Raw genomic sequence first — 14,035 nt, forward strand, 5'->3', positions numbered from 1 at the left:
ATCTTGATTGACAGGAAAAGAAAATAGGTATTTGAAGAGCAAATAAGATCAAACTATTTCAAACCACGGAGGATTTGGAGACCTGTCTTGGTTTTACTATATTTCTGCACACCGGCACATCCTGTGCCTCAGCAGACCTGGATACTGTACAGAAGACTAAGTACTCTGTAAGTACTCTCTTAGTGGAAACCAGCTTATTTGAGGTGGATAGCCTCCTCAGCCCAACTTTACAGTGAAAGAACCTGGTGGAGATTCGGAAACTTGCCTCAGCTTCTATAACTGAGAAATAGTAAATCCACAGTTCCAACACATCCTAAGATTTAAACTCAGTCACTCTTGTGTTTCTTGGTATGATTGAGAATATGAGCTAAACTGGCCTCCGGAAGTCAAAGCAGAATGTCACACCCCTCCCGAAGCTGTGCTCTGTGGTTGGCAAAGGGAATTTGCTGAGAGTGTGGCAACTCTTCTTGTGGCGACACATTAAAGACATAAACATAGATGGGTTAGCTGTCTGGTTTGTTTGAATTCAGCTGGTACTTATTTGTAGGAAAATCCCAAAGAATTTAAGGATTTAAAAAACCCAGTGGTGACACACTAGGCATATCTTAGTTCTAAGCCCGCATGGCAGGTAGTGGTGACCATTAAAGACAGTGAGAGCTCCCTTAAAAGGATGGCAACTGGCACGAGGACATCATCCCACAGTTTACAAAGTGCTTCACACCCACTGCCTTATATAGCCTCAGACAGAACCTGTGAGGTGGGCTGTGTACATTTGGCAGATGAGAGAACAAATCCCCAAGGAAGAAGGACATTTCTTCGGTATTACGGTCTCTGGTGAAGAAAGTGAGGCTCAGAGAAGTTAAGTATTGGCCCGAGATCATGCAGACATAGCAACGGAAGCCACATCTGTGCTAAAATCACATACCAGGTGCTATGCATGCTTCTTACGATTTGCTAAAGTAACAGAGCTTAGTATGGGCCCGAGTCGAAATCCTAGTTTCTGTGATACCACCTGCTACTGTTTATTTCCCATGATACCATGTTACCCGATATTAAATATAATTAGCAAGGAATGATGGCAGACACCAGAGAACTCTGTGACTCCAAAGGTAGAGTTGGGGAAAGGAATATGGGTCTGCCTTTTGGTCTATCTATCTATCTATCTATCTCTATCTATCATCAGTAATCTGTTAGAGTACATGCAAGAACTTAGTACAACTTACTGGTTCACATATACCTAAAATCTTACTAGGCCCCATCTGTGTAAGCAGAATATTACTACTACCTTTCAGGGCTCAGTGAACCCTCCCAAGTCACAAATACCATTGGGGATTCCAGTGGTACCAATATCCACTGGTCTTGCCAGTCAAATTTGAAGAGGTGAATTTTCAAGGTAGGGTAAGGTCATATAGAAAGTCAGGAGGTCTTACCCACGAGAACTTCTTTGACAAGTTACAGACTCTGCATATATTCTGCTTTACAGGCACTGGCATAGGGTCTGGACACCAGTGTTTTTAAAAGATTCCTCTGTTGATTCCAATGGGAAATCAAGTCTAAAAACCAATGTTTTGCAGGGCTGGATCCTGAACACCTACATGTGGTCCCACCATCCTCACTGCCTGTGATGAATTTCACTAGGTTTTTGGAGCCAATATTTGTATGACATTTAAATGTTCTGACTCCTCTTCAAACAAGTGCTTCTTAGATGGCTACCTCTGAATTCTGCACACAGGAAACCAATCGTCACAAAGTGAGCAAGTGACAGAAGTTAAACAAGAAGAGGGCTTTGCAAAAAAAGAAGAAGAAGAAGAAGAAGAAGAAGAAGAAGAAGAAGAAGAAGAAGGCTTGTCGCTTTGTCTCGACTTACCCGGGGATTCCTCCAGATTCAAGTTTGTTCGCAATGTCCACATCCCAAGACCAGACATCAAACTGCCACTTCCGTAGGCCCAACACTCCACACAGCACCGAGCCCGAGTGGATTCCGATCCGCATGTCAACATCATGCTTTGTCCTTGACCTCACATACCTGTTGACATAGGTGAATGGAGACACATGCATAAAGCCAGAGTGGGCACTCTTGGCCTTGGCAGCAGCCCCATCCTCCCCAACTCTGTAAGGTCCACTCCTGCCCATTTATATGCCACCTATTCTGAAGCCTTCTTAGATTTTCTGGTAACTGGAAGGAATTTCTTGCTCCCCCAAGCTCTCCTAGTCTTCTACCTGAAATTTTAATTGTCCTTATCACCTTTCTCCCCAAACCTGCTCATCCTGTGCAATCTATCTCAGAGAATGGCATCATCATCTTTCTCTGTCCACTAGCACATAAACCTGAGATCAACTATAGATTCTGTCCTCTGTGACATACTCCATTTCCATGCCAAGTATATTCATTTTCACTGTTTCTTTATCTCTGTTCCTCTCACCAATCCTCTAGTGCAGCATGCTCTAGTCGGGGGGCCCTGCCCCAGCCTGATCTTTTTCCAGCCCACGCTCTCTAGGCTATCAGAAATACAAATGTGACCTCATCATTCCATCACTTCCTCCTTGAAGACTCTTTCCTGACCTCCTACCTCAAAAGCAGTGGTCTCTGGAGCAAAGTGCTCCCATCCCAGGGTTGAGTGGGTTCATCCATGGGCATGCAGGAAGATAATATTAGAACTTCCATTTATAGCTCTTTGAACATCTTTACCCAAATTTGATATATGGGTTGCCCTCACTGACCTCACAGGGTCCATTCCAGACTGTAAGCATTGAGGAAGTTTCTTGAGAAAAGGAATTCTATTTTCAGAAGGTTTCTACAGGCACCCACATCCCTTCTTAGCTTTCAGAGCAGTTCAAACAATTTTAGTTTGAGTTAAATGATGTCGTGTGCGTAGAAAGAAATTCAAATGGTAAAATATGGTCAACCCTTGAAACCACACCTAGAGATTCATGTCTTGCAAATAGTTGGGCTTAAAAGCATGACCCGCTCCCCAACACTGGTCTTTATGCTTTCTTTTATTCTTTCAAATTTGAAAGAATAACCAAAAGAATGATTTCATGTACAAAACCAAATTTTGTATTTGCTGTTTCTAACAAGTTGTAAGATAACACAAAGTGATTTAAATAAGAAAGTAAAATTGCAGTGGGTTGAAAATATAGAAATATTGAAATAAATCAGTTATGAGGAAGGCAGCCACAGAGGAAGGTCTGTGGATGAAGACACAATTCTTGTCCCTGGTAAAGATTCTAGTTTCTGGATCAATGTTTTGACTTTAACTTTTAAGTTAAAACTATAGAGTATCCTTTGTCCACTGATGAAGTAAATAGCAGAAGCCAAATTGAAAACTTGAATAAGGCAAGAGGAGAAACAGCATCCAGCACTCAAGAGGCACATTTCAGCTCTGGCACAGTTGCAGAGTGAGTTTCTGTGGGGCAGGTCGCTGGGAGAGGTCAACTGTGGATCCGCCAGCTGTGTCAAGTACTACAATACCAAGCACCTGGTAGGATTGTACTTTCCTGTATATTTCGGGATGGTTTTGGTTCAACAAAATGTGAACAGATGTGACATGTATGATTCGCTTCTGGGCAAAAGCTTTAAGAGCCTGAACAATCACACACATTCTCTCTCTTTCTCTTTTTTTCCTTTCCTTCTATGTCAATTGTCACTCGAGGACACTTGGAGGAGATTTCTAAACTGGGGTTCTTAAATGGGGATGATGTAGAGTGGTACCTTGCCACTCCTCCCAACCCTACCATAGGGACAGGAAATATGAGTAAAAGGTATATTTTTGCTGTTGTAGGCCACTAAGATTTGGGAGGATGTTTGTTGCTTCAGCATAACCAGGGCTAGGCTGACTGGTATGATCATCAGTCCCAATCTACCTTCATCTCATCACTTCTTCACTGTAAGGGTTAATATGGATTCTGGCACCAGATTACCTGAGTTTATATCTTGCTCTGCAATTTACTTGCTGTATGACCTCAGGGAAATTACTTAACTTGCATGTATCAAATGGGAATAATAATAGCATTGTCAGGGTGAAGCAAACAGATGTATGTCGAGTTGAGGAAGTATCTGGCACATGCGAAGGCACTTGGTTGCTTATCACATATGGAAGAACCACAGCCAGAAAGTAAAAGGATTTCCTTGTGGTCACATAGTTGGCAAGCGGGATTCTAGGACCAAACTGGGGTGTTGGGTCTTTCCACCTCACCCTCTTTGCAACATAGGTCCTGCATATGGCATGGGATCCTGGGCAAATAGCTTGGTCTGACCCTGAGTTTCAATAGCTGTGAAATAAAGCTCTAGCAGATCGCTTCACTAACAGAGATTTTGTGAGCCCCGAAGGAGGTAATGGATGTTAAAATGCTTTGCCAACTAATTGTGAGGGACTATTGAACAGCACACTGTGCTAATGCCATTAGGTAATTAACATGATACAGGGAACGCATTGGAACATCTTAATGAAATGGCATTTAGATTTTTTATTTTCTTCTACAAAACAAAAATCCTAATAAGACAAAATTTTCTTACTGCACTGTTTTTTTTTCTTCCTTTCTTTGTGTTATGTCTGGGATTTGACTTAAATGAAAGATAGGAATGAACTGTGTAAAAGTAATGAATAATTTACAGGTATTGATCCTCCTTGGAGAGGCTACCCAGTGGTTGCACAGAACAGCACACACACACTATGTGTTTCAAGATCAGCTCTTGAGGGGAGGACCTGTGAGCATTCTTGAAGCTGAAACAAAGGCATTCTGCTCTGAGTTAACAGGCTTGTTCACTTCTTCCAAGCAGAGCCCCAGAGATACTTTGCTGTGCCTCATCAGTCACAAATAAAAAGAATATGGCTATAGATCACTTGCATTCTAACTATGTGTACCCTCTCTTTCCTCCCCACAAACTCTGAGCTTCTGGAAGGCAGGGGTACTATCTCTTCTTTCCACATGCCCAGATCTTAACACAGCACTGAGTGCATAGGTATTGTCAGTGCTCAAAAGCATTTACTGCATTAATGGACAAAGCTCCAAGGCTTTCTTGCTCTATAGCTCCATGCTGTCCTAGGAATTTTCTACAAGTCCCAGGGAACCACGGAGATGTCTTTGAACCTGCCACGTTTTCCCCTTCAAATAAAGCAGCTTTGATCGCATCTGTTTCTCATGGCGGGCTTCCATCTAAGATTTCTTTTAAGGAAAGAAATTATTATTAGTTTTTGCAGCTGTATGTCGAGCTGGGGACCAATAACATAACAATCAACCTGCACAAAAATTGAAGATGTCATTTCTTTTATTTGAACCATCAAAGAGGAGAGTGCTTGGTATATGGTAAAACATGAAAACCCCGAGAAGTTTTCTTTTGATTTCAATGCTTCAAATGGTTCTGTTTTAGCCAACTAATCAATCTGTAGAAGGTGCTGGAGGAATGATAGGAAGCATAATCTAGTAGCCATCACTGATCTGTAAATCAGACTCTCTCTACTGTTAAATGAATAGATGAATAAAAAGACCAACTTCAGCAGCACCTGGTGAGCTCAGTTGGTTAAGGGTCAGACTTTTGATTTGGGCTCAGGTTGTGATCTCAGGGTCATAAGATCGAGACCCTTACGGGACTCCCCACTGAGTGTGGAGCCTGCATAAGATCCTCTCACCCTCTCATCCTGCCTAACTTCCCTCAGCCCCTCTGTTTCTCTCTTTCTAAAAAAAAAATCAACTTTACCACTGGAGCAGTTAGTACTGTGGGGGGAAGGATGCCCAACTCTCCAGCTTTGGGGGTAGAGACCAGAGCTCTGATCCTTGCTGGCTGTGGGAGCTAGAACAAACACATATGTTCCCCCTTCTTCTCTGGCAGTGGTATGATATCACCTCTCAATGCAAATCACTCTCAATACCACCAAGGGGCAGAGTCTGCATTGAAGGAGGCCAGGATGTGAACTTAGGTTTCCTCTCTTGCTGGCTGTGGCCCTCTGGCTAGGTGCATTAGGCTCCAAATCCTGCTCTCTCAGATGCAATGGGAAAGAGAGCAAGTCCTTTGCAGAGTTCTTAGGAAGCTTTGTAAAATCATGTATATAAAGCACTTAACGTGATGTAAGCAAACACTCAAAAGTGATAACTGATACTAATTTTTGTTAGTAGTAACAGTTTATACTTACATGAGTATTACACATGTTGAATTGGATAAAAGATTATAAATTGATCACACAGCCCTTTCCTGCTTAACTATGCCTGCATTCACTCTATTTAAAACAAAATGTTGGGGATCCCTGGGTGGCGCAGCGGTTTGGCGCCTGCCTTTGGCCCAGGGCGCGATCCTGGAGACCCGGGATCGAATTCCACATCGGGCTCCCAGTGCATGGAGCCTGCTTCTCCCTCTGCCTGTGTCTCTGCCTCTCTCTCTCTCTCTGTGTGACTATCATAAATAAAATAAAAATTAAAAAAAAAATAAAACAAAATGTCTTCAACCCACCCATTCAATATACCAGGTAGGCAGTTATACGCATAAATCGGCTCGCAAAGGATGAACTAACATAATTTAATAAAAACTGCGTGGCCCTCAGCTACCTGGAAGAAACGGTACCCTTGAACATTCTGGAAAAAAAGAAAGGCAAGAAAGTTAGTTATGGAGGTCATCTGTGATCAGTGCGCAGGATAAAACACAGGTGTCAAATCTTACCTTTACAATAACCCTGTAATGTATTATTCTTACCCACACCATTTTCCAGGGAACTGAGTTTCAAGAAGTGCCTTTCTTTAAAGTCACACAGCTACAAATGAAACAGCTGGAATTTCGTACCAGATGTGTGAGCCCAAACCCAACGGTCCATTTCTACTACCCTACATAGCTTATTTGTATAAAAAGAGAAGCCACGCTTAGGGGTATATGGAGCACTGGGATCTGTTCTGACTCCGCCCAATAGGCCAATGACAATCTCTAGAAATTAATTCCAGAGGCATCAAACTTATAATGAGCTCCCTTCTGTAGATTCCAGAGTTTACTGAGGGTTCCCCAGAGGTCTCTCACCATAGTGGTGGGGGCTGCTGGCCTGGTCGCTATAGATCCTGGCTTCACCTTCTGCTATGACGCATTCTATGGCCTCTGCTGGACATCAGTGTCAGACTGCCCAACAAAACACGGGGCCCATGTGCTTCTTAAAGTGTTTGAAAGCCTAGCATAGAAACTGCAATTCCACTACGTGCTTCAATTTGATTCCCACGGCAATTCTGAGAGGTAGCATAGCATGTCTCATCCTAGCATAGAAACTGCAATTCCACCACGTGCTTCAATTTGATTCCCACGGCAATTCTGAGAGGTAGGTAACTCAGTGTTTTAAGCTTCCATTTTATAGATGGGGGAATTGAGCCTCCAAGAGAATCTATTTCCTTTTCTGTGTCAGGCCTTTTACATTCATGATCTCATTTCATCCTCACAACTATCAAAAGCCACAGAGTTCATTCACTTGCTCCTTCATTCAACAAGCGTCTCTTGAAGAACTCTGCAGATGCAAGCAGTTAACCAAATGGACAAGTCAGGAAGTCAGTGTCCATATTCATAGAGCTCTGTTAGGAGGGTTTACTCCACTGCACAGCTAAGAAAGCCTGAGCAAGAGAGAGAGTAAGTCATTCAGTCGAGGTCAGTAAGTAATGGCCCCAGTCAGTCCTCACTGTGCCAGACTCCAAGCTGAGTGCTCTCCAGACCCTTTGCTGCTGCCTGTACTTCCTTCAGCATTAGACTCCTATTTTTCGGGTGGAAAGTAATGGAAAGACCTAATGTTGCAATTCTGTTCCTAAACAGTGCAGACCTAGTGAGAGAAACCATCTGGCCATCCATTTTCCATCACAGAGCTTTACGTTTTTCTCTTTTTCTACTAAAATAGATTTTTAAGAAACTAAGGTTGCCCAGATGTATGTGTGCGTGTGTGTGTGTATACTCTAGAAAGTATACTTCTTTAAACTCACAACCATTTTCTTGTTCCACTGAATATTAATTTTAGTAAACCATGATGCTTAATAGTTACCCATTTTCCTATTTGGTAGCATGTCAAAATTTATCTAAGTATTTCTTTGCTTTTGAACATTTACAGAGTCCAACAAACTGGCTCAGAGTCTTTCTCTGCCACTCACAAGCTGTGTGTCACTGTCAGAAGTTGCTCATCCCATCAAAGTTTCAGGTTCCTCCTCTGGGAAGTGGGGAAAGTAATAGTAGTATCCCCCAGGGTTTAGGTCAGGAACTTTTGTATATATTCTGGCACATGGTGAGCCTTCAATTAATAATAGCTTTATCAACTCTTATTACTAAATATCATCTGTTTTCACCATTATAATTTTGCAAACAAACAAACAAACAAACAAACAAAAAAACTCCTGTCTGTGGACTGAAGACCACTCTGACTGCTGCATCTTTAAGAGGAGAGAGGACTTTATGGGTGCTGTAGTGAATGGCGTTTCAGAACAAGGTGGGAAATGGGTTTAGGGGAACAAAATTGGGAGACAAACAGTGATTGATAGGGGGACGAAAAAGAAGGCAGGAGGGAAGAAAGGAAGGAAGGAAGGAAGGAAGGAAGGAAGGAAGGAAGGAAAGAAGAGAGGGAGGGAGAAGTGAGGTAGTAGAGAAACAGAGCAAAAAGGAAGTATAAAAAAGAGAGAGAAAGAAAGAGCAGGAGACACCAAGAGGGGGCTTAGTCATTCTTGCCTCAAATGAGGGCAGCAGAAACTCCTATTTTTCATTCCTTGTCCTCCAATGTTGCTTGGCAAGGCAACCCTGCCACAAGGATTAAGATCTTGCTCCAATTAACTGTTGGGGACCAGCCAGTTCCTGCTTGGCATTCTGGTGTCATTCTATGACTTTTTAGCAACTGCACTGAAAAGACCAGGCTCTGCAATTTTCATTAAGATTCATCAAGGAAGCCTTTTTAGATCATTAATAAAGCTACTGCATGGAACAGCCCACCTTAACTCCGGTGTCTTCTCAGCTATCAAGCCTCCCCAAAATAGACCCGGGGCATGTGAAGAGGAGCCACCTGGAGCCACTTCTCAATCTATTTAATGGAACTATTATCTAAACCTATTTTAATTAATTTAATTTTATGAACAGACATGCATAAGATGGTATTAAATGCTTCATTAGAAATAAAATTCCATTCAATCACTTTTTTTGCCACTCATATAGCTAATATCATGTTTCTAAAATCAAGTGTTTTTGATGGAATGGATTTACCATGAGGCTTGATTAAGGCTTATTATCTTGTTATTCTCAGATGTTTACTGACTTTCTCTCCTTCTCAATATTGGTTCTGCTAATTTATTAGGAATAAGTATAGTATCTCCTGAGCTGTGTGTTGAGCCTTCGGCTATTAGTGGCACGTTTCAGGCATCAGAAGCAATTGTAGAAACCTGGAGCTGAAAGGCAGGGTACTGTGATGGTGAAAGCCAATGGCTTTGGTGTCAGACGGCTCCAGATGGGTATTCCTTGTTCTGCTGTTGACTAGTGGTGTGATTTTGGGCAATTACACAAACTTTATAAGCTCCAGTTTCCTCACTGGTAAAGGAGAAGCCAACTTCCAAAGTTTCAATTAGTAAGGATGAACCCAGACAGCTCTACTGGTTGCTAATGGCTGACATCCATTCTGACTGGCTGCCCTAGATGATTCTGATTAGCTGGTACTGCGGCCACTCTAGTTGTTCGATATTTTGCCTACCACCCCTGTCTACCTCTTAGAATTGTCACAAGGACTTAATGAGATAATGCATGTAAAACACTTATTTCAGTGCTTGGCAAGTAGTAGAGCAGGTGTTCAATAAACCCTTAGCTATTATTTTACTAGAATAGAAACCACGAGAAAGGAATAGGTTTCTATAACTTAACTGAGTCAAATTCCTAGTGTTCAAACTCAGCCCCAACTATCAGATTCTATTAAATATTTGTATGGTCACAATGTGCCTGCCATCTATTTGGATTTTCAATTGGTTGCTCCAAAGTTGGGATCCTATGATACACATTTTACAGAAAAGTCCACATAGGCTCTGACAATTGAAGTTACACTTGTCCTCAGCCACTCACCTAATAATAGGAAGAAGCAGAAATCTGCTGACCGCAGGCCATGGGCTCACTTCATACATATACTCAGCATGTTCCCCAGAAGTCACCATTCAGGGACCACGACCATGATCAGCATGATCCAGCAATGAACTCTATCTTCAATAAAGTGGAACCCTGCCCCAAATTCTTGGAGCATCATCAGTTGATACATAAGCTCACTGTACTGATAAATGCTTCATTTAATTTAAATGTCTATGTCAGGTATTGTCTCTTACGGAGGCTCTCAGGATCTCAGGTTTGATGGCATACTACCACTCTCCCCTTTCTGTTCCACAGCTCTTACTCCATTCAGGGCCTCACATCTCTTCCCTGGATTGCTACATTATCGCCTTCCAGCCAGTTTCCTCCCTCTAGCACCTGCCTCCTCTCCTCTAGAGTCAACTGGAGAGAGAGTGACTTATGTCCGCAGTTACCTTCTTCATGCCCAGGCTGGAATATGATGCCTCCTCTGGAACATGACCCCTGCCATTGCCCGAGGCATAAATAGCCACAGCTGACTTACGAGGTCACCAACTATGTGTGCACTAACCCCACTGTCTGATTTAGAATTGTGATCAAAAAGGCTTACTACAAACGCCTAATACACACACACTTGCACATACATGCTTACACACACATACAGACATATGCATACACGTACTCATGCACTCACACCTACATGCCACACATGTGTACACACACATGCCACATACATATACATAAACACCTCATTTATATACATATGCACATGCACACACATTCACACACACAAACAGCTTCTGACATTCTTAGCAACTAGGACAATATATTCTTCATGCTTTTGTTTTCAGGAAAACACGTCTGTTTCTTAGTCAAAAAGGCCACTGTGGAGACACTTCTGTAAAAGACAAAATGCAGGGGAAACTACTTCTGTCATGCTTGTTCTTCTGACTGCCTGGACTCTCGTTCACTTGTGAATACTGCTGGTACTCTAACCAGCAGCAGCTGACCTCAGTGTCAGCATGGAACCCATCCTCACCTGTCTGGGATTGCAGGAGGATCTCCATCCCATATTCAGACTCACCTGTGACTATGGTACATGGTTGTTTTGTGTGCTAGTTTGTCATTGGTGCCAAAATTGTAAATCTAATCTAACAAAGAAATCACTGGAGTTCCTGGGATCTAGAGACCCAAGATCTGGATACCATCTCACCAACAGAGCACCAGTCCCTCACTGCTAGTCTGCACTTTGGGGACCAGTGTGTGACCCTAACTCTTTAAGGAAATGCCAAAAAAAAGGACAAGGAGAGGCCTTGACAAGGTGGGGATCATACCTCAACTAGAGATCCATCTCTGATGACAAATATACAGGGCAGTTAAGTAGTCTGGGAACATTAGTCAATAAATGACTTATTTTCATTACATGACAACATGTGTAATGTTATGAATGAGATAGTGGATAGTGGGTAGTTTCCCAGGTAGAGCAAATGCCTTTGGGTCTAAAGAAAAAAAATTGCATCTTGTGTAAGTGATGGTTAGGATTGTGATAAAGTTATGTAAATGGGATTCTCTTCTACACACATTCAGGTAGAAATATTGTCTGCCAATCTTTCCTCAGGCTTCTACACTTGATTCTGAGTGGCAGCTCTAGAAGTCTGAGCCCACTGCAACTAAAGTCACCTCATTCCAGAGTTCTACATATTCCTCTGAATCATATTTTGTGGCTAACTAGAAGAATTAATGCAGGACCTCCGGTCACCTCCCTCATAATCAGAGTGTTTGAATATTAATAGACTCTGATTCATACAGTTAAAAAATATCCTACTGAATGGTCTTATTCTAAGAGAGTAAAAGCAGCCCTTAAGAAACTGATGAGACAAAACCCTTGAGTCATTTCAAGTTATCCACAATGGATGTCTTATTGACCTATTCCAGAACTCCAGAAAGGAGCCTTCAGTTGGATAAAATAGTCAGAAGGAATAAGATTCTCTCCAGAGAGAGAAATGATAACATGCTAAGTATCTTAAGCATTTTGATAATCCCTGTTCATTTCTTCTGTATTATCATGTCTGCAGCATTTCTTCTGTTTAAGTGCAAGATACAAACTCCAATGGGAAATCTGTGGATCAGTGGATAAAGAAGATGTGCTGTGTACACACACACACACACACACACACACACACACACACACACACATATATATATATAATGGAATAGTAATCAGCTTTAAAAGAGAAGGAAATCCTACCATTTGCATCCATAAGGATGATCCTGGAGGGCATTATGTTAAGTGACATAAGCCAGACAAAGAAAGATAAATACTGTATATGTGAAATAATAATTAAAAAAAAGTCACAGAGAAACAGAGTAGAAGAGTGATTTCTAGGCCTGGAGGTGTGGGGGAAACAAGGTGATATCGGCCAAAGGGTACAAACTTTTGTTATGAGTAAGTTCTGAAGATCTGATGTAAGCATGGTGATTATAATTAATAATGCTGTATTGTATCCTTGAAATTTGCCAGAAGAGTGGATCTTAAGTGTCCTCACCAAAAAAAGAGAAAAAGATCACTAGGTGAGCCAAAGGATGTGTTAATTAACTTGGCCACCACAACATATCCGCATATCAAATCATCGCACTCTGCACTTTAAATACATATAATTTTTCTGGGTCAATTATATCACCATACAAATTTAAAAAAAATTGAAAGAAAGCCTGTGGAAAGTTTTGCCACTTAAACTTGATTTTGATGTGGCTGACCAAAAAAAAAATCACAGAACTGACAAAAGATTTTTGGAGCTGGTCTGGCCCAATTTCCTCATTTCATAGACAGTAAATCCAAGTCATCTCCCTAATGGATACCCATGCATAAGAGAAAGCCCGATGACCTGTTCATCACTGTACTTCCAGGGATTAGTGTGGTGGCATCTGACACTTGGTAGAGCCCCACATATTTTTTGTTGACTGACCTACCAGTTGGCTGGGAGAATAAAGTTCACATACCTAATCAGCTGTAGAATGCATTCAAAATAGTGAGCCTTCTGGCTGTTGGTCCCATTGCCTCCCTTGGAGCTAGTTAAAATATTATAATTCATCATAGTTTCCAGGGCAAAACTCACAAGTGTCCAAATAAACAGCTAAGAAGAATCTGTGGCCTTTTCCATCTACTAAAAGGGAAATCTGGGTTGGAACTTGTGGGCTTCTCTGTCCATGGTTCCTAGAGATGAGAACTTCTGCACTTCTGACAAAGAAGGGGCATGTCCTCTCTCTTCCTCCACCTGTCCCCTTGGTCTTAGGGATGATGATGGTTGGGTTTTTATCACACGCCCCATAGCAAAGCACCATGCCCCCTTGACTGAACCCAGGTCATGGGTTGGTTCCAGAGGTGGGACCCTGTCTGTCTGCCAGGGTAGTATATCTACCCATCAGGAATATGATATCACATTCTAGTGTCATACCATTGAAGCAATATCATATTTAGGGAAATAGCTTCTGTCGTCTCCTTAATTAAGGGCCTACATAGCCTTTCCTGATGTCAAGAGACCTCTGCCCAAAACCCAAATAAAGTCAGGGATCTGTCAGCAAGTAGAAGGAGTCAGGCACAATTTCTTGGTCATGGGTCCAATTGCTTAGATCCCTCCTGCCCACTTCAGGCTTGGTCTTGGAAGCCAGCAGGTGAGCTGAGCCTTCAGTGGAGGATGTGTGTGGGGTACAGTTGTTGTTCTCCCGCTGCTCTTTAATCCAGGCTGACACAGCTAAGGATCATAAACATAGCTACTGGACCACACAACCAAGGCATGAATTCACTGGAAGATTATTCTGGCCTGATAATAGCAGGATCTTCTTCCCTTATAAGATGAAGCCATCAGCCACTGAGAAGATTTCTACCCATGCACCCTCTTTACTGTGTTTTCTGTGGTTGGGCAAAATTACAATACTCAAAGGTTCGATTTGGAGCATCTTATTTGGAACCTCAATAGAGCTCTGACAAAACTGAGCTCCTGT

The 14,035-nt window shown here is 42.1% G+C and overlaps 1 protein-coding gene across 1 annotated transcript in view; it reads right to left on the reverse strand.

The window, feature by feature from the left end:
- The window catches only part of ADCY8 (adenylate cyclase 8), a 209,477-nt gene that overhangs the window by 103,410 nt on the left and 92,032 nt on the right, over window positions 1–14,035 (reverse strand). The window contains exon 6 of the mRNA XM_055314450.1: window positions 1,868–2,026. Coding sequence (XP_055170425.1) covers window positions 1,868–2,026 — 159 coding nt within the window. The remainder of the gene's footprint in view (window positions 1–1,867; window positions 2,027–14,035) is intronic.

The sequence above is a fragment of the Nyctereutes procyonoides genome, unplaced genomic scaffold (genome assembly GCF_905146905.1).
Source record: "Nyctereutes procyonoides isolate TBG_1078 unplaced genomic scaffold, NYPRO_anot_genome, whole genome shotgun sequence".
NCBI classification, from domain to species: Eukaryota; Metazoa; Chordata; class Mammalia; order Carnivora; family Canidae; genus Nyctereutes; species Nyctereutes procyonoides.